This window comes from Equus asinus, chromosome 11, assembly GCF_041296235.1.
Source record: "Equus asinus isolate D_3611 breed Donkey chromosome 11, EquAss-T2T_v2, whole genome shotgun sequence".
In the NCBI taxonomy this organism is placed as follows: Eukaryota; Metazoa; Chordata; class Mammalia; order Perissodactyla; family Equidae; genus Equus; species Equus asinus.
This window is the reverse complement of record NC_091800.1, coordinates 37,424,908-37,446,014: the sequence shown is the minus strand read 5'-3', so window position 1 is coordinate 37,446,014 and position 21,107 is coordinate 37,424,908. Positions and strand designations below refer to the sequence as shown.

General features: G+C 39.8%; 1 protein-coding gene across 3 annotated transcripts in view; it reads right to left on the bottom strand.

The window, feature by feature from the left end:
* Positions 1 to 14,305, bottom strand: part of PCDH17 (protocadherin 17) — a 95,062-nt gene extending 80,757 nt beyond the window's left edge. For 2 of the 3 annotated variants that reach the window (XR_011493005.1, XM_044779896.2), the window contains exon 1: positions 9,997 to 13,923. Coding sequence is in view for 2 of the 3 variants with exons in the window: in XM_044779896.2 (XP_044635831.1) it covers positions 9,997 to 12,567 (2,571 nt within the window). In the remaining variant the exon portion in view is untranslated. Of the gene's footprint in view, positions 1 to 9,996 lie in introns of all 3 variants that reach the window. The other variant, XM_014845605.3, reaches the window with a different exon arrangement.
* Between the last annotated feature and the right edge of the window lie 6,802 nt (positions 14,306 to 21,107).

The following is a 21,107-nucleotide window of genomic DNA, read 5'->3' as shown; positions in this document are numbered from 1 at the left end:
GTCTCCTTAGCCATCCAGTCTCAATATCTGTATTATGGCTCTTTAAAATTCTTATGCATTAAGTAGCTTTAGGATCAAGCATAGAATAAAAATACTTCCATTGATTTCTGCTGATTAGATATTATTTCACAGTTGAAAAGACTGCACTTTTCTTTTCACCTGCTGGTCTAAGTCCTGCTCTCTCAACACTGCCAATGGGCTTACTACCATCTAATTCAAACTTAACCAGGCAACAGAGGAGCACGTTGGAAAATATTATCCGCTCCTTTGCTGAAACGTTACATGTCAACTTTTCGCCTAAGGCAAAATTTAATGGCTGACTTGTGGATCTTCATTTCTAGAGATTTACTATGGAAACACTGACATAACCTTTAACCAGAGCAAACAGAGCCACTCTAATAAGCAGGTGACACCAAACCTAAAAATGCACGAGGAACAGAAAGATCCTGGCAGGAATTAATCTGCCATTTTCACACATCTGCCCAAAGGAGGTATTGTAATTGCAAAAATTTACTCTAAGACTGCTGAGACTCATAGTAATTATGTTTCTTTTTTTTTTTTAATAGAAATAGCCACAGGTGGTAACAAATTGGGTTTTGAGATGGGGAACTGGGCATGCATTCTAACCCAAATTACTATGTAATTGTCTTGATTATAAAAAAAATCGTGGAACGCCTATTGCTCAAAATAAAAAAAAAAAAGTCTCCTTAAATGTATTCCTTCTTTTAGTTTTTCTCCACTTAGGGAGATTGCTTCATTTGTTGGTTTTGGCACATCTGACATTAGGGCTACACTATAGAATAGGCTTTTGCCAATAACCCTTACAAATTCCTGTGAGTGGGATTTGTTTAATAGGATAGTTCTCTTATTTCCTGCCTTATTATCATCTAGGCATAAATAGTAGCTTTCCTAGAATGTCAGGATTTGGAAATTTAGCTAATAATTACTACTATGCTGCATCTGCCAACACTAGAAGTGCAAGGCTATTGACTTTTTTTCAGTCTATGCATTGTATTAAAAAGTTTGCTATTTTCCATATGTATACATCTGCCGCAATGATCCTCCATTTTACCCCACACTTAAGTCCATGCATTAGCACCAACACACTTTCATTGTTTTTTATAATTACAAACTCACGACAGGCAAACGATGCTGAGTAAGAGTCAATGTGTTTCACTAAACTTTTTTTTAATCAGGAAATTCTGATTTAGTCAACCAAGAATAAAATAAGAGACTAAGCATTGGTTTAAAACTAAGGAGAAAAAATCATTAAGGCAACAGGAGGTTCCACAAAGCTTAAAATAAGAAGAAAAAAATAATCAAGTGTCTTGCCTTGAACCTATGTAAAGGCAAGTTTGTATGTAACCTTTAATTCTATCTTAATGATACTGATAATAAAGATAATTGATTTCTCTTTTGTTTTGCATGATTTGTAACTCCTCTTATTCACATTCTTAATGCAAATAAGTTGATTTGGGATAAACTATTTTAAAATAGATGCAAAAGCAAAATCTAAAGCAAGAATTTTGTCCCCCAAGAAGACACTACAATAGAATTCATCAATATTTACACAATATTCTGCTTTTCACTGACAGAACGATAGACATCAAAGCAAGTTATTTTTCAAGTTGTTCAGAAAGCTCTCATGACAAATATTTACAAAAAGATGCATCATTAAGCAATTATTAGATTTTAGCTGGAAAATATCCCTTTTTGAAACTAACTCTTTCTTTTTCCAAAATACTAAGTGATAACACTTTCTCTTGGTACATTTTGCTAAGATTTTAAGCTTATTATTTCTCAAACATTCTAATTTCTTTCTGTCATCTCATCTACTGAAATGGGGACATGAGTAAAAAGCGAATATTGGCCACTTTACACTGTGGGGAGATAATCCTTCTCATGGTAATCATGGGTGAATTACTTTTAAAATGTCAGTTCTGCTTATGCAATTGCTCTGGTGAAATAGCAAAAAATCCACTGAATATTCAGTCATAAAATAATCTCAGTATACTCTGATAAAATACGCTGTGTGAAAAGTAAAATGAACAGCTTTGAGCAAAGGTATTTATATTGCAGTCTGTGAATAGAAAAGGAATATTCTATCTTAGCAGTAAAAACTATAGTTTTAGGTTTCGAAACTGATGAAAGTGTTTGTACCACAAATAAATAAAAATTTAAGATAGTCTATAATTGGCTTATAAAAATAAGAGGTATTTAGACCCCTGTGACCATTTTTGCCTACATTAAAATACTTTTTGCATTTCTACTTTATAAAATTAAGCTATTGGAATTGAGAGGATATACTTGTATATTTCAATTTGAGTTTTATTGAATTGGAGCACATGAAAATTCTAGGTATAAGTATAATCCCATCATTGCTTAGCAATGATTATTAAGGATTCAGGTAGAATTACCATAAAGAAGTATACCAATTGATGTCTTGTGCTTAAATTACATTTTTTAAAATTTATCACCAAAAGAAGCTGAAGAAAATATATCTAAAGCTCTGTAGTTGTTGGAAAGAAATTAGTTATTTAGCCACATTGTAAATTAAATCTGTTATTTAAACATACATATGCTACCAAATAGCATTAGAACCTTTCTGAATATAAAGGCATTATCTACATTATGTATTAATATAATTTACAAACGTGTACCAATTGTCTCTTAAAAACAGTGTATATCTACAGAACAATTTTGAACGTATAGCTTTGAAAACTTGAAATAGAGTTTTAATGCTCTTGCTTTCAAATTTCACAAAGGCTGCTTTTAGCTGATAAAGAGAGTAAACAAGAAATTGTCCTTTATATGCTCCCTTTAATGTGTTCCACTAATTAAAAATCAATCAAAAACATTACAAGTTTAAAAAATAATAAATATTGTTCCAGAACCAAACAGAAGCTTGTACGATTGTATTTATCTTTACCTTGTCCATTTTTCATCCAATATGGTTCATGACTATATTATTGAATAGAAACATGAAGAAAATAACACAGGTCTTTAAATTTTTCAAAACGACTGAAACAAAATGCATTTCTAATACCATTAAATTATTTTAATATATTCCATTCCTCTAATCAGCCCAAAGTCTATTTATGTAGATTAGTTACATCTAAAGTCTCATTTGTCCAACCTGTATTTATCCTTTGATCACAAAGCTTGTTAACTTAAATGGTCTTTTATTGTTATGATTCGTTTTCCCATAATTATGCTGTTTAACTGCCTTATTTTTTGAATAAATATATGCAAACGTGCCAATCATCTTCAGCACAGTTATGCTAGATGCTCAATGAACTGTATGAGCCATTTCACCACAATAAAACTGCCTGGAATAGATCCAGGGCAAGGCCTACAAATACCAGTAATCAGGATGTCACTAGGACCAGAGCAGATAAATAGAAGCACGTCACATGTATATCAATAGATTCTCTCAGACGCTGTCTGAAACCAATTTCACAATCTATCAGTGGAAGAACTTGGTGCACACAAGGGAAAGATGCCACCCACACAGCCACAATTTTGTATCTGCATTTTGTTATGAATCTTTTTTTTTTGGCTTTCCCTTAAAAATATTGAACTCATACTTCTGCAGTAGCAAGAAAGCACAAGCAAGCTTCTGCTTAGTCACAGCAGGAAATGTTGATGTCATTAAGGACTTCTTTATTGCAGATAATTTATTTCAGCAGACCAAAGGATAGCAATATATCACTGTCAAAGCTGGTGGTGAAAGCTATGACTAACTGTAAAATACTGTGTGCCATTGAAGGAAATTCCTGTCAACGTCTCCTTTACTAAAATAGGTTGACAATAGATTAGTGTAGGTCTGATGAACTTTAAAAGTGTTTTGTAGGTGGGTGGCAGAAGTCATTCTATCTTCAAATTGATACTTCAAAATGAAGTTTATACTTTTCTCTAACAAATATACAGTCATTGGTTGAAGGAATTCAGGACAAAAAAAAAAAACAACCTTCCTAAAATATGACTTTAAGACAAGGCCCTGTGGGATTTATTAAACAGAAGTATCACTGAAGGGAATACATTCTGCAGCAATGACTAATATCATAATTAGCAGGTGCATTTGTAAGAATTTACCCACTATTGAGTGTATTGCAAGACTTCTCAGCGTAAGGGAGTTAAGTTTTACTTCCTAACTGGCATGAGCCCAGTTCCAGTGGCCTCATCTTCCTCCCGTTGTTTCATCATCAGGCTCACAGCATATAATCTCACAAAGTCTCTAGCTATCCTACCATCCTCCCAAAAGAACCAGAAAAAGATGAGATTTTTTTTTCTCTTAATCTGCATAAACTCCAACCTATTGTCTACTGAAGGCCAACTGTTCCTTAACTTTTTCTCTGTTCTAGAATGACCAGCTCTACTCTAAGGAACTTCAAAATGTTTGAAGTTTTAAAACAGTAAAGTCATCAAGTTTTAACATATTTTCAGAGAAATATAAAGGATTGAGTCCATCCTTAAAAAAAGGAGAATTGCCTTTGAATTAAAAAAGTATAAAAATGGGCAAATATTTGTGCTTAAGTATACATGTATTATACTGAAAATATAAAGACATATGTACATGTATACATATAATTTAATTTTGCCAAGAAGTTTTATTGTTCACATTTTCATAAATATAAGCAGAACCAACCTTCACTGCAATAAATGCACGTAAACCTTTATTAACCTTAAAAAACATAAAATATTTTCTTAATTTACAACTTTTATTTTATAGATATATTTCTATTGCATTATACTACATAAGCAGAAATACAGCAAAAAATTTGAAACCTAACAATGATAGTGAAACATGATAATGTATAAATGTTACATTGTTAAATAGTATTAAGTATTTATCTAGAGATTGTGAAAGTTTTTTTCATTTAAAATATGTATATTTCTTAGTCCTTTAATAGAGATAATATTTGGGATTATTTTAAGAATAATTAATTTATTTTAACCTCATATATAAATACGTATCTATGTACTGTAAAAAAGTGAATAATACATATTACAACATCAACTTTATAGAGAAAAGTTTCTGGAAAATATACTATTTTAATTTTTTGTATTTTAGATTACTTTTTGGCCTGGCTTGATCAGTATAGTCACAGGCGATAGATGTTTTAGAACATGTAATATTTTTTTTGACTAAAAAATATGTTGAAGCAGTTGAGATAGAAATTTTAGGGCATACTTTTCTATGATTTGATATTTTTCACAATCACACACAGCCTTAAAAAACGTGAAGATGCAGAGAATAAAATTCCAAAATCCTCCATGTAGACTTTACATGAAATTTATTGAAATTATAAAACTCACTCATAGAACTCAAGTAAAACTATAGAATTCACTCATAGAACTCAAGGAAAATTATAGAATTCACTCATAGAACTCAAGGAAAATTGTAGAACTCAAGTAAAATAAAAAATTATCTTACTCTTACATTTTTAAAAGACTGATGAATTATCATGTCAGAGTAAGGATGATAAAGTATCACCTATATGGTCCTTGGGAAATTCTATTGAAAAATAAAAACTAATAGATAAAGAAGTTATTACTGTATGAGTAGTTATATCAACTAATATTAAAAATAAGATTTTCAGGTTTCTAGTTCATATAGTTAAAATTATACTTTTTGTGTTTTCATTTATTGTAAAATAGAGAATGCACACAGATTTACATCGGGGTTGAGATTTTCATGAGCGTACACAAAACTAAGGATGAAAGTAACAATATGTTAAGAATGATGATAATAATTTGGATTTTAAACTCTTCTCCAAGGAAACTCAAAACACCTCAATGACTGACTATCTTCTTAAGTTTATTTGTACTACTTTTAATACGTGGTAAAACACACAAAAAAGTTTTATGACTGTGCACTTACGTTAATTTAAAGAAGAAATTAATCTTTCTACCTTTTAAAAACCTTTAATAAAAAGACAGGTGGACAAGACACTCCCTTTCTACTCCGCCCACCGTACGTCTATAAATAGAGACGTAGATAAAATTTACGGAAACGAATGCAGGTAACGTGTCAAACGGTGCTGTCATAGAATAACACTGCAGAAAAAGATCTGCAAAATTATAAACGAAGAAAGAAACTGTTCACATACTTTGTGTTTGTTCCTGAAAGCACTAACATACTAGAGTGTGAAGTTTTGAAGACCGTGATCTTTGGAGCTCGTCTGAGTCTCTATCGTCAAGACTCTTGTACTAGAGAAGTGGAAATAAAGGCCAACAGGGCATAACGTTTCCAGTAGAGACATACTTTTTCTTTCACCTTTTCATTTTAAAATACTGAGTTTAATGTCTATACTCTGATACTTTAGCCTTCTATGCATCAGTCTTACTTTTATACATTTTGGATTAACTGTTAGTGTTTACCATATGTTTAACTCCCTTTTATTGAAAAGGCCATGCACATACATCAAAAGGATTTTCTCTTCCAGCAGAAAGAGTTTAAAGTGAATCCTAATGTGAATCTTTTAAAATTGAACTGTAAAACACTGTGAAAGAACGCATTTCTTTAAAAATTTATTTTAGTACATCTTATCTGCTGGCTCAATATATTTTCTTCTATGACAGAATATTAAAATGACTTGTGATAGTGCCACAAAAAAATCTAAAAACACAGATGTTCAATCAAAACTGGAAATTCTTCCACCAGTGAGAAGTCCCCAGACTCCTCGCCTCTTCTCAGTCAGGCTACGTTGAAAACACCTGTTAAGAAGTTACCCTGAGACTTAACAAATAATTCTCGAGAAGCCACGATTAGCAGTTACTCATGACAACTAGTAGTGATCTCTACTTGATTTTAGATTCTCACATTAACATATGAAACAATTCACATGGAAATTGCTCTTATGAAAACTGCTTTTATAAATTTTTACAACAATCTATTTGCCTTACCTCCCACAAAAGCTGCTCCTATTTTTCAAAATCAGTTTCACAGCTTTAAAATGAATAAAATATTTTATTATAACAATGCTGCGTTATGATTCACACTACTGACGATGTGTTAATCACTAGTCTATTGTTTAAAAACTTCATAGACTGACTTTACTTCTGCTAAGGAACTTGAAGAAGACCTGAAATAAAATCTCTTCTCACAAACCACTGTTTCTACATGATTGTTCTGTATCCATATTCAGTAGAAATACTTTATGCCCCAAGAACCTCCAGATCTTTACCTTAAAATTTTAGACGCTGTGACCCACACAAAATCTTTTGATACTTAAACAATTCTTAATTTAAACTGAAATATGAGTCTTATAAATCCTGAAGTTTCTAAATTTCATATCAACAATCTTTCCCAGTGTATCTCAAAACAATGATGAAATTCTTTTCATTCCATCAATAGAAATATGCTGTGCACCTTTTAAATAGCATGGAAGATGCTGGACTATCAAGGTAAACCAGACCTAGGAGCTGCTGGTCGAAGTGTACTCTGTGGATTATAATACTTCCTTCAGAAATACACGTGAGATTAATAGTATTTCCTAAACAGGCTGTGTTAAATACACACAGTAATAAACGCACTTGAAACAAGATTATGGGATACCTACACATTTTAATTTAAGCATGTCACTTCAACACAAAGTGTTTGCAGCATACATAAAATGAAAGGAAAAAAGAAGGTCACTGCAGTTAATTTACCGGGTACTCCATAACAGGTATTGAGAAAAACCTGGTACATTTAAAAGGAAATTAACATATTAGGAATTTACAAAGTACCCCTCATAGGATTGCAGAAACTCAATTAAAAAAAAAAAAAGAGCCTGCTTTAACAGTTTATACTGAGGCTATTTCCAGGGTAGGAGCAATATGGGAAATTGAGCCATTTTGGAAAAAAATTCAGGAACTTTAACTTTTTCTGTGTCTTTATAGCATGGATTAAGATTGTAGAAGAAAAGAGAATAACAGGTAGTTTGTCCTTTGTTTTTTGTCTAAACTATTTCTCTCTCTCTCTTTCTTCCTGGGTGAGTGTGCGTGATTTGCTTTAGCTCAAATTTTACTGCTAATGAGAGGAATCACCATCACCATCATCATCATCATTCCCTGAGCAATGACCAGCTTCAAGAACAGATGGTGTAAAAACAGTATATGCACCCCTGTCCCTCAAAGCCTTCTGGATACTTCCATCCAAAATTGTTCCTCACTAAACTGACTAAGGAATCAGGCTTACTGAGAATTCTACTGCACCAACTTCATTTTTACTGGATCCTGAATAAGAATTCAACTCATAGCACTTGAAGTGGAAGATTAAGCATTAACCCTCTGTGATACTATTTAATTGTCAATGGTATAAAATATAAGAAAGGTGCATAACATGCGTATTTATAAAATGCCTGCAAAAGATCTATTAATACATATTTTCACGTATTTCCCTCTAAAGAGACTGATTATCATAAATACCAGTTTTACGAGTCACAGAAAGGCTTCCATGGAAACCACAATTTTTCTAAGGGAGGAATTTCTTGTTCAGTTTTATATAGACATCAAACAAAATCCTGATTACTGGTATAGAGTCAACACTGTAAAAAGTGGTGTTTAATACAACAGTTGATACTTTAATATTCAGTAGCACCAAGTACAAGAGTCTGGTTTACCAGGACATATACTATCATATGAAAATATGTTTTGCTAAGTTTTAGTATTTGTTACACTTATGTTAGAAAGGATAAGATAAGATTATGAAATTTTACTACTCCATTTTAATAATAAAAACCTTACCGAGTCTAGTGTCATTAAAAGGTATTTGCTTTTCCAAGCATAAAATTATGAACAAATTATTTTCATCTGCCCCAAACTAATCTTCCTCCCGAAGTGTCACTTTTAGTTAAACTTAATTTTGAATTTCAAGTACTGCTCATCCAGAGTAATTTGTAGCAACATGAATTCATAATAAACAAGAATTAAGTTTTCCTGTGACACAACTCAGCAGTGGATTAAAGAAACGAGGCAGTGACTAGGCACAATATGGTCACTTGCAGTCGTTAGAATCTATGCCCATGCTGGGTCAGTTGGTTTTTTTCATATATCAATAACTTTGAAATATACTATCTAATATATATTAAATATCACTTAGATATACTAAAAATATGCAGTATGCAAACTAAATGCATCCTGGAATTCTTTCCGGCACAAATGCCTTTAGTGCAACTTTGCCTCCTGTTTTCAACAGCACAAAATGAGCGTGTGACCCTCTGGTGTTCTCTGTTCATTCTTCAATGACTCCAAGAAACAGATCAGGAAAACCACAGGACAAAATGAATATAAGCTTTTCATAGACAGTTACTAGTCATTATCCAGAGCCTACATTTATTCAAACTTTTGAAAGATCTTCAGAGCACAATTCACATTTCCAAAGCTTAAGCCACACTAATGCATTATGCTGCAATTCCAGCTGAAGAATAAATGAGATTCATGTCTTTTAAAACACTTCTTAAATATAAAGCTGACTTTTTTGAGTGGTGAAAACTTCGTTCAAATTGATTCAGGCTCTGGAGTTCTGACTGGTTGCTATGTTGTACTTCAAGTAGTTAATTTCTCAATATTTGGGTATACATTTTTTCATTTTTGGCATCAGGGTTTTCTAAATGGAATTAAAAACTTTGAGTGAATTAACCAAACAAATTTTTTTTCCACTCTGGATAGCCTTTGTTATGGAAGGAAATGCAGACCCACAAATAAAAATGAAGTAAAATAAACTATGAATACTGAACATTGCTAACATTTTTAAACCTATAAAAATAAACTTTAAAAATGCAACAAAAGTAAGACATTTACATCTTGTAGATTTTGTACTATTTATATGGGAGGGGTTATGTATAGAATATGTGGTACACTCATTGGCAAACCGTAAACCATTTGCATTAAAAAAAATTTTCCCCTCTCACTGCTGTTGGTCCTGTGGCTTGTCCTGTTCCAAAGGTTTCAGGACAGCTCCCAAACCAGCAATAAAGTGAAGTCTCAGTTATGCTAAAAGTCTCCTACCTGAATTATGGACATCCGAGTAGCGGGGGTCTCGCTCGCATTAGTCCCTTGTCCAGTGAAGCTAGTGTGGCAGCCCGCGTGCCCCTGAGGGACAGTCAGGTTGTTGGAGGCCGGTTTGAGATACATCACCTCCGACCGGGGCGAGCTGAGGGGCAGGCGGGTCTGGTAGTCGAAGTACATGGGGGAGGTGGCCAGGGAGGGGCTGCTCACCACGTTCATGACGTTCATGGCGTTCCTCTCTTCCACCTCGCTCTGCACCAGCATGATATCATTTTTGTTGATCTTCTTCTTCTTGCCCTTGCCCCCACCCAGCTGAGGGTGGCTATACTCCGCGATGCGGCAGTTGTAGGTGCGGATCTCCTTGTTCTCGCGCTTGCACTTGACGGCGATGGTGATCATGGCCGCTAGGAGGATGATGGAGATAGTGCTCAGAGTCACGATGAGCGGCAGCGACATGTCCCAGTGGTGCTGCTCGCCGTTCACCCGGGGAACCCCCTCGGGCAAGGAGCCGCTCACCGAGCGGATGATGAGCTTGGCCACCGCGGACAGGGTGGGCTTGCCATGGTCAGTCACCTTCACTACCAGCTCCACTACAGGCGTCACGTCCTCCCAGAAGGGGTGCAGGGTGCGGATCTCGCCGCTGGATGGATCGATTTCAAACAGGTGGTCGTCGTTTCCGTCTACGATCTCATAGGTGAGGCGCCCGCTCTCGCCGAAGTCGCTATCTAGGGCGCGCACGGTGCTTACCAGGTAGCCCAAGCCAGCATTGCGCGGTACCTGAAGTTCAGCCGTATCGTTCTGCAGAGTGGGCAGCACGATCACCGGAGCGTTGTCATTCACGTCTAGCACTGTCACCCTCACAGTGGCATTGCTCTCCAAGTGCGCGGGCGCCCCGGAGTCCTTAGCAAGCACCTTGAACTCAAAAGCCTTGGTCTGCTCGTAGTTAAAGGAGCGCAGGGCGTAGATGGCCCCGTTGGTGGGGTTCACAGACACATAGGTGTAGATGGACACGTCGCCGATGTGCGAGGGCAGGATAGAGTAGGACACTGTGCCGTTTTGGCCCAGATCGGGGTCCTGGGCGAGCACCGAGCCCAGGTACTCTCCTGGGATGTTGTTCTCGTGCACCTGCAGCACGTAGAGTCCCTTGGTGAAACGAGGCGGGTTGTCGTTCTCGTCCAGAATCTTGACGGCGAACGATTTGGTGGAGTTGAGTGGAGGTGAGCCCCCGTCCCGCGCCACGATTGTCACGTTGTACTCATCCTGTGTCTCGCGGTCCAGCGGGCGGTCAGTCACGACCGTGTAGAAGTTGTCGTAGTTCTCCTCAAGCTTGAAGGGCACAGAGCCTCCTGATCCGCCCAGACCGCCGCCGCCCGTGCCCCCTCCGCCCAGGACCCGGCACTGCAGCTGCCCGTTCTTGCCGGAGTCGCGGTCAGTGACCCGCACCAGGGCGATGACGGTACCGGGCGGGGCGGCCTCGCTCAGCGCCCCCTGGCGCACGGAGACGAAACCGATGGACGGCGCGTTATCGTTGCGGTCGATGAGCTTGACAGTGACCTTGCAGTGGGCTGGGATGGGGTTGGGTCCTAGGTCTCGGGCCTGCACATCGATCTCCAGCATCCCATTCTCCTCATAGTCCAGATTGCCCTTGACACGGATCAGGCCTGTCTTGGGGTCGATGGAGAAGAGCTCCCGCACGCGGTCGGGCACATAGCTGCTGAAAGAGTAGAGCACTTCGCCATTGGGACCCTCGTCGGCGTCGGTGGCGTTCAAATCAATGACCACGGTGCCCAGCGGGGCGTTCTCGGGCAGCTCCACCAGGTAGGAGGGCGCCTCGAAGACCGGGCTGTTGTCGTTGGAGTCAATCACCTTCACGTTGATCTGCACGGTGGCCGAGCGCGGCGGCTCGCCGCCATCCAGGGCCGTCAGCACGAGCGTGTGATGGTTCTGCTGCTCGCGGTCCAGCGCCTTCTGGATAACCAGCTCTGGGAACTTAGTGCCGTCGCCGCGGGACTTGACGTCCAGCGCGAAGAGGCCGTGGTCGTCGCGCGTGAGCAGATAGGTACGGAGCCCGTTCTCGCCGGCGTCGGGGTCATGAGCACTGGTGAGAGGGAAGCGGGTGCCAGGAGCCGCGTTTTCCGAGATGTCCATCTCAATCTGGTCTGAGGGGAAGGATGGTGCATTGTCGTTAATGTCCTGGATCTCCACCTTGATCATGCAGATCTCCTTGTCGTTGGCGAACACCTCGAGGGACAGCTGGCACTTGGCGTTGTGGCGGCACAGGGACTCGCGGTCGATGCGCTGCTTGGTGTAGAGGAGCCCGCTGTCGGCGTCCACGTCCAGCAGGTGCGGCGCCGAGTTCTCCAGAACCCGGTAGCTACCCGACTTGCTGCGCCCGCCGCCGCCACTGCCGCCGCGCTCTGCGGGTGGAAGCCCTGGCTGCAGTCGAGCATCCTTGCCGATGTTGCCGATCACCGTGCCGGCCCCTTGCTCCTCCGGCACGGAGTAGTTTAGGTTTTTGAGCGTCAGGGCAGGGGCCCATAGGAGGAAACAGCAACAGATGGAAAGGTACATCCCAGACCAGTGGGGTGGGGACAAGAGCAGCCGGACTGGAGGGGCGAGCGGATGGGTGCGCGCCAGCCTGGAGCCCGGGCGCAGGGTGCGCGCGACGCGAGCTACAAGTCTGTGGGTCCTTCCTTCCCTCTGCTCCCGGGCTGCGGCACCGGGCGGTCTCTCCTTATTCCGCTCAAGTTCCCCGAACCTGTTGATCTACAGCATCCGCACTGGGCGAGAAGCAGCGGCGCAGCGGAGCCGCAGGGGCACGGAGCAAGGCGGCGGCTCCCTGCGGCTGGGGGCGAGCCCGGGGCTTTGTCTCTCCCGCCGGGACTTCGGGTGACTCAAACTTGAGCGATGAGGCCGGGGATAAGAAGGAAATCGCGTCTGGGAGGGATGATAATGAGCTAAAGAATCCGTGGGTTTTCTCCACTCCCGCTAGGGCGCTGCAAATCCACTCCCGCCGGTAGCCTCCCGAATACTCTTCACATTGGGTGGGGGAGGGAGCGGGGAGGTGTGTCTCCAGGCAGATCGGAAAGTGAAATCCTTACTTGTTTCTCGTCTCCTGTGATGAAATTGATGGGGATGAGGAGCAACGAAGAGAGAGTCAGATAGCTTTTGAAGCTTTCCCGGAGCCTTGTGAAATGTCTGCTCGCTTCGCGGGCTGGTCTGTTTTCAGGCAGTGTTTTGCTGCATTTAGAGATCTAATCTCGCATTGCTGGCTGAGGCAGCGGCGGCGGCGGACTGCATCTCCCAGCCAAGCGTATTTTTTTTTCTCTCCTTTCCGAGCAGCCAAAGGGAGGGGAGGAAATGCAGCGCAAAGAACTAGTGTCCCGATTTGTAGTTTCCTCCCTCCGCCAGGCTCCTCCCTCTCTTCCTCGGAAAAGGCTCTCCCCCGAAGTCAAGAAAGCTACAGCCGGATCAGCGTTTGTGGTGTGTCTACCGGGAGGGGGGAAATGTATAGCTAGATCTCCGCCTCTGCTCGTAGAACACACACTCTGTGAATTCTCTACGCCAAGCCGCCGCTACCATCCCATTCTCTCCCCGAAAGCAGAGACTTTTCTCGATGCAGTTCAATTCCAGTTTGCTTTTCTTCCCGGGCGAAAGGAAATCAACAGGCAACTCATGGTTGGATGTGCAGATTTGAAGGGGGAGGGGGAGGCGGAATAAAAAGGAAGGGGGAGCCACCCTCCCAGTCCTCGCACACACACTCTCCCTGTCTCTCGCTAGAAGGGAAACAGTCTCTGCATTCACAGGGCTAGGCTGTCAAGTGCCTCTCTTTTCTTTCTATTCAGCATCTCCTTCCAATGGCCCTGCCTCCCAGTCCTCTTCATCTAGAAAGGAAAACCTTGGCGAGGAATAAAAGTGGTGAATATTTGAAGCGAATAAAGTGAGGGGTGTTTTTTTTTTTTCCTTCAATTTTTTTTAAAGTAGGAGTGGGCTGGATAAAAGAAACACATCAAGGTTTGGCGCGATGCATTCTGCAGTCTCGCTCTCACAGTCTCTCTGGGCGACTCGGGGAGGGTAGGGGGCGAAGAGCTGCGGCCTCGGCGGTCCAGCTAGGGGCACCCACCTCGGGGAGCTACCTCCGAGGGGATGTTAGGCACAGGTCTGTCTACACGTTATTTCGGGTTCTCCAGGCGCCTCGGCATACGGGAATGACACATCCAGAAATGCAGGTGTTCCGATCTGCCCGATGAGTCAGAAGCAGCGGAACGAATCGTATTCACTCTCGCCTCATGGTCCTCCCTTCACAGACATTAGTTGCGGCTTCTTCCTAACGCTTTCTCTGACTCACTCTCTAGAAAGAAAAGCCAGATTCACGTTTTGGAGAAAAAGAAAAAGCAAGAGAAAGGGAGGGAGGGAAAGAGGAAGGTGAAGCTGAATCCAGTAGCACTTTACTCTACCTCTTTCTGCCGGAGTCCAAGGGTCTGGAAAACAAGGCGTCTGTTTTGCTAGGTGTATTTATTTATTTTTTTTTAAAAAAAACCTTTCCTTTTGGTTTAGGCGTGAGGAGCCCCCAAATCTTTCAGAGTCTTGGAAAACAAGGAAAAAAATCAGGATTCCGGGGACTGTTCACAGCTTAGCCCCGCATCACAGTTCACGATTTTCCTCTCAATATTCTCTATTCACAAAGTCTAGCACCGGTGTGCCTAGTTAATTGTGCAGTCCATTGTGGAGTTTTTTTTTTTTTTTTTCTCCTTTTCTGTCACGGGTTGTCTCTTTCAGTCTGCTGCTAGTCAGGATCAGCTCACAGCCTGCGAAAGACGTGCGGATTTCAAGGTAAATAAATCCATCTCCGCAAGCAAAACATCCGAGGAAATGAAAGGTGAAAATTCAATTCAACAGTTGGAGTAGCGTCTCCCCAGCCGCCCTCCGCCGCTGCCGCATCCGCCGGGCTCTCAGTCCCTGCTCTCTCCCCAGCGCCTCTTGCTGACTGACTCTATTCACCTCACGCCGCCGCTTAAACATTGATACTGATTCCCTGCCAGCCAATCGGCGTGAGGAACAAGGCCCTGCCTCTTCAGCCTGCGCCCAATGGGAGAAGGAGAAGAAACTGGCGGGGGCGGAGCCAGAAGCCCCAGCGCTTCAGAGTCATTGATTAGATCAGTTAGATGGGAGACCAGCCGGGCTAGCTGAACTCAGCGCTCCGCTGTGGCGGCTGCCCCCAGAGCCTCGCCGCCGGGCTCCAGAGTCTTTAACTACTGGGAGGCGCTCCTCCGTCGTAATCCTCTGGAAAAAAGAGGATTAAAAGAAAAAAAAGTTTGACAGCGATTTAATTTATTTTTTGTCCGATGTACACAGGAACGGAATTGCAGCATGCTTGCAGAATAATTTAGCTGCAGTCTTCCTGATGGGTTCTGTACACACACACACACACACACACACACACACACACACACACACAGAGGCACCATACACAGCCGTGCCAAGGGAGGCGCAGATCTTCTGCTTGCGCTTGGACCCGTCTGATTGAGGTGCAGAGGGACGTGCGTATGTATGTATGTGTAGGCTGTGTGGGGGGGGGGGGGGAGGGCTCGGGGAGGGGGGGGCGGTGTGTGATGTGTATTTCAGTGAGTGTGTGTGAATGCGAGGGCGCTCGCGCGCCCGCTTCTGCCCGCGCTCATGCAGACACACCGAGAGCAACAGCAATCAATACGTAACTTTCTTTATCCTCTGAGAAAAATCAGCTGTCCCCAGGCACCCATGCAAGGAAAGTCACTTGATTATGAAAGTGTTTCAGAAGAAAAGCAGAAGCCCAGTGAAAGAGCAGCCGGGTCTCCCCAGAGGAAAAGCGCCTCTCCGTTAAGGAGAAAGGCTCACTGTCAATTCAAGTTTTGTAGCTTGTTAAAACTCAAACCTGGCTAAGTAATACTTAGGGCTCTACCCCTTCCAGTGACCCGCATCTCAGCCCAGATTCAAGGTAAAACAGACATCCACCGACCCACACACGACAGTTTTGGTGTTTTGTTTACCTCGATCTTGCTATTAAAGTTTCATATGGCAATTTGAATTTTATCTCCTTAATACCGAGTAAGTGTTGATAACCATATTGCCAAAGCTCCTATGCGCAGAAGCTGAACCGAAAACGTGAAGGCAGATGATGAGAGATCTGTCAAGATTCATGTTTTGTAAGCAACACCACGACCACCACTACACACACACACAAGCGCGCGCACACACACACATACACACACACACACAGAGGCTCTTGATTCATTTACCTCTCCAACTTCAGTTCCTAATCTCAGAGATTCTTTCTTCCCAAACTATTATCACAAACATCCACAAGCTGGGACTGGTTTGCTCGTGATCCAGCTGTCGTTCTGGGAAAGAGTTAAGAACAAAACAGACAACCGAAGTATTGAAATAGAAAAGGTGAGTGTTTTGATTGCTGGAGTATTGATAGCAATTCATAAATACTAAAGTTAAGTTGCCGTTTATAAATTGTGAATGACTAACGTATAAGTCTGTAACACGAATCATACAGGATTCAAAGGAAATCAAATCCAGACCAATTACAAGAAAGTTTTGATGATTGTTGGTGGGATAATTGCTTAAAGATTCAGGTAAAGGAGCTACGTATTTCCCGGAGGATTCAATGAGATAACCTATAGTCTGAATTTGCAGTCTCATCTGGATCCAAAATTCACCACTCCCTTAAGAGACTATCTTTAACAGTTCAAAAGCTCAAAGAGGAGCTCTTTACAGCCAGACTTTCAAATCCTAAAATGTCTTTGTATTTTCTAAAGAGGTAGTTTGTCACGCATATATACCTTTGCTGAACAAGGGAGCCAGAGCTTTGCAGAAATCTGGGTTGTTAGTGCTGAGTGGGCGCCTAACCTCGCTGCCTTGGGAAACCTCACCTTGACACCTCTTTGAAGTTAGTACCCCAGTCCTAACACAGGTACCTTGGAAGCTGAGGCTGCGAGGCTTTAAAAGCAGCAGCTAACTTAATTAAAGAGTAGTGATTACACACTCATTTTTTAATCCTTGCCTTTGAAATACGACAAATCTATGGTTATTTTGCATTGCCTACTAATTCAAGGAAAGTTATAAAATGTCCTTACTTGAAGTTTATGATAAAGCAAAAACAAGAGAATGAGAAAATGCCAAGGAAAGGGTAATATGGTTTACTGATTAGCCCTAATAAGGCTGTTATGCACTGAGGGGAGGAACACAGAGTCTAAGAGAACAGTGATAGGAAATGCATCTTCATAGACATCAATTTTCCCACCACCCCTCTGGAGTAAGTATGTCACACCTCCCCCTCGTGTGTAGAAAGAGAACCACCATGCTTCTGGTAAATACCACAGGAAGTCTGCCAAAAGGAGCAAAATAGAACTGTATCAGATATCTTATCCATATATTATTTAATTTGTAGTATGTATTGATTTCTGTTGTTAAAGATTGACACATACCAAAAGTAATTAATTTTCATCGTATGTCTTATCCCTATTTTATTTTTAAAGGAAATAGAATCAACTAATATTTCCAATTGTTTGGCTTCCCTTTAGCCAGACACAATTTTTTAAACTATAATCACTCCTACTTTTTAACCATCTTATAGGTTCTATATTTTTTCCACCAATATTCTTTTCTATTTAGCATATAGTTACTGAGGAATTTCTTTTTAACCATGCTTAAAATATTGAGCTCAATTTTTTAAAAAATAGATGATATAAGTATGGTTAAATAGTTCAAAAATCCTGTTGGTTCTTATACCATGGTAGGCTACTAACATATGAGACCTAGTTGAGGAATCTAGAAGAGAGTAGTGTTGTACATAATTTAAGATATCTACAATCTCACATTTCTCAAGAAGAGACTGGTTGATAATCACTATTTATAATTACAAATGATAGTCTCAACCTTAAACAAGATTATATTATTCCTTTTTTATTATATAGATATTGAACATCCAAAGGTCTTCTGTGATTTAATCAAAATATATATGTGTGCACACTCATTGAGAAAAAGTACTTGGAAAGACTTATATAGACATAACGTTATTTAATTAATACAATGCTATGCTAGTCCAAGTGAGTTGTAAAATAAGTTGATCATTATGTTGGGATAGCTTCAACAGAGGAATATTAAGGTCTGTTTTTATAGACTGATAAAGACTGATTAATACTACCACATTAAATTAATAACTGAATTAGTATAATTATTATTAAGGAATAATCCTAAAGATGCTTTTTTTGTGAAATTTTATGCTATTTAAGTTACTTAATTTTGCCTCTGAGAAACTCTTTAAAATTCATATTTACTACAATATACAAAAACTACATTCAGAGTTCTGAATGTTTATTCATGCAGCTGTAATGGCAGCGTTTATACTAGTCTTCAAAAGCTTGTCCTGCTTGCCGTATTCTTGAGTTCAATAAAGTACAGTGCTTAAGAGAAATTTTTGACACTGATATTTTCAACGCAATCAGTATTTATACAAATGAAAAATTCTCTCTCCACTATCTCCTTCTCTGTCATTTTTATCATTATTTCACTACCTGGTTTCATATATTTTTGTTAGCAGAGAATTTTCAAAAATAAATTTAACAACTAAACTATTTTAGATATAATGAGTATCAGAGGTTTCTATGTCCTATTTAAACCCTAAAAGGAATGATAGTATTTCATTTGCAGCTGGTTCTCCTAATTCCCACTGTCTTCACAGATATCTGTGGCTCACCTCTAACACACAGCTATTGGCCATTTGCTGACTTTTCATCAAAGCTTCACCCTTTAACATGGCAAATTCACACTACTAATAGGACCATCACTAAAACATACCTTTCTCCATTGTGATAAATATGAATTGTAATAAAGGAAATTACAATTTTCAAGCTCAGGGGAAATGTTTTATAATTTTAAAAGTTTTTAAGGACTCAATCTCTCCTACATAACAACAAAATAAGAAAAAGTGTGGGGCCAGCCCAGTGACGCAGCAGTTAAGTGCGCAGGTTCCACTTCCTCGGCCGGGGTTTGCTGGTTCGGATCCTGGGTGCTGACATGGCACCGCTTGGCAAGCTATGCTGTGGTAGGCATCCCACATATAAAGTAGAGGAAGATGGGCATGGATGTTAGCTCAGGGCCAGTCTTCTTCAGTAAAAAGAGGAGGATTGGCAGCAGTTAGCTCAGGGCTAATCTTCCTCAAACAAAAGAGAAAAAAGAAAAGAAAAAGTGTAAAATATTTCGATGAAGAAACAGCATTTTAAATTGAGCGTTAATTTTTTCTAATTTTTATTAAAATTATCAAATCTTGCTTTTGGAAAAATGTCAGGAAATAATATAAACTTTCTTCTAAATTGTATGTATGTTATGTTACTGTATGATAACATATACATCCATGTAATGTATGTGCTTTCCTCCCACACATAGGAAGTATGTTCCCAATGAATAGTGGAAAACAAAGTTACAGGATTAACCCCACAAAAATAAGCAAATGCTATTAATTTGAAATTCACACATAAATGAAATGAATTTCCAACTGGTGTCCATGTATTTTACACATACTCCTAAGTATGTAAGTCAGAAGGAAATATCATAAATTAGTTACCAATGATCAACCTTTGAACAGTGACGTATGTTTCAGTATGTTTATTTTAAAGTATTGAGACAAATTAAAAGGTAATTTAAGATTTTTATATTTAATTTTAACAATTGAAGGTTATTTGGTGTGATTTAAATAAATTGTGCTGTGTGTAGAGTACCTGAGAGAGAGAGACCATATAGAAACAATAATTGTCAGATGAAAAAATGTATCTTACACTATATCTAATGTATTAATTAGCATACATTAAAAAAAGGTGAGTTGGATTACATTGTGCAAAATGTAATTCTGAGAAAAATTGTCTTGAGCTTCATAAATTCCAAATGACATATTTATGTCTTCTGCTGACTTACCCAGAAATAAAAGGGTTTAATTAATAATGAAACCTCAACTCTCCTGCCCCCATTAAGGAATTACATGCTAGCTCCCCCTTGTGGTCACTTTGACAATAAAGAGAGATTCAGGAATTTGTTTTGGAAATTTCCTTCTTAAGAAAATTAGGTTTGTTCAATATTTGTATACTACTTTTTAAAACAAATGAAAAGCTTATGAATGAAATAGTTAATTTATAGCTGTGTCTGCTAGATCACTAAGATAAAGTGGCTGAAGCTGTAAACAAAGATATTAAGTATTTCATGCATGATGCAGAAATCCCATTAATTCTTATAGTTAAACATGTTAGGACAATTCTAAAGCTGTGAGACCAGCCCTAGGAGGGAACCTGGGAAATTTGATTCAGTAGGTGGCACTCTTTCCTCAGAGTCAGTTTTGCTATGATGACCTGAAATGTTTCAAAGAGCTGTGTCACTGGAGGTCCTGCCTTTCAGGTGAGGCAAAACCCAAAAGCTTATAATCACTTATGGTTATAACAGGTCACACGTTTCTTTCCATTATTCTGAGATATTTAAATGTCCTGTTATATAGCTATCGCAGGCAGATCAATGAGAAGACTATACGGGAAGTACACTGAGCTCTTTATAAAGCAAATAAGTACTCTACAAATCCTCTGCGTTTTAATTATCATCATAATCATTAACCCTCCCAAGCCTCAGTGACAAGGTCTTACTCAGATAATTATGTTCTACTTATGTAAATTCCTCTTTTCAGTGAGCTAGGCATATTATTTCCTCTTATCTTATAAAAATTCAGAGCAGTTTAATAGAAAACCAAGTGCTGTTAAACAGCTATTGTCTGTCACCCTGGAAATAGCACACTTTTGTTTTAGGTAAAGCACCTTTGTTTACTTTATTCCCCCAAACATATATAAACAAGGACACATCCAATAAAATTATCTCTGTTATTGCTCAAGTGATGTTTTTGAAATCATGTTAAATGTTAAATAGAGGGAGTCACCGGAATGAATCATCTTTAAAATTACCATGACTGGATTGATTTGTGGAGCTACTGAAACCTAATTTCTAACCTCAGACTCTTAGAGAGTGTCCACAGCTTTCTGAATCAGTGCCACCTGTTTCTAGAAAAGATGAGAGCGTAATATGCAGCAAAA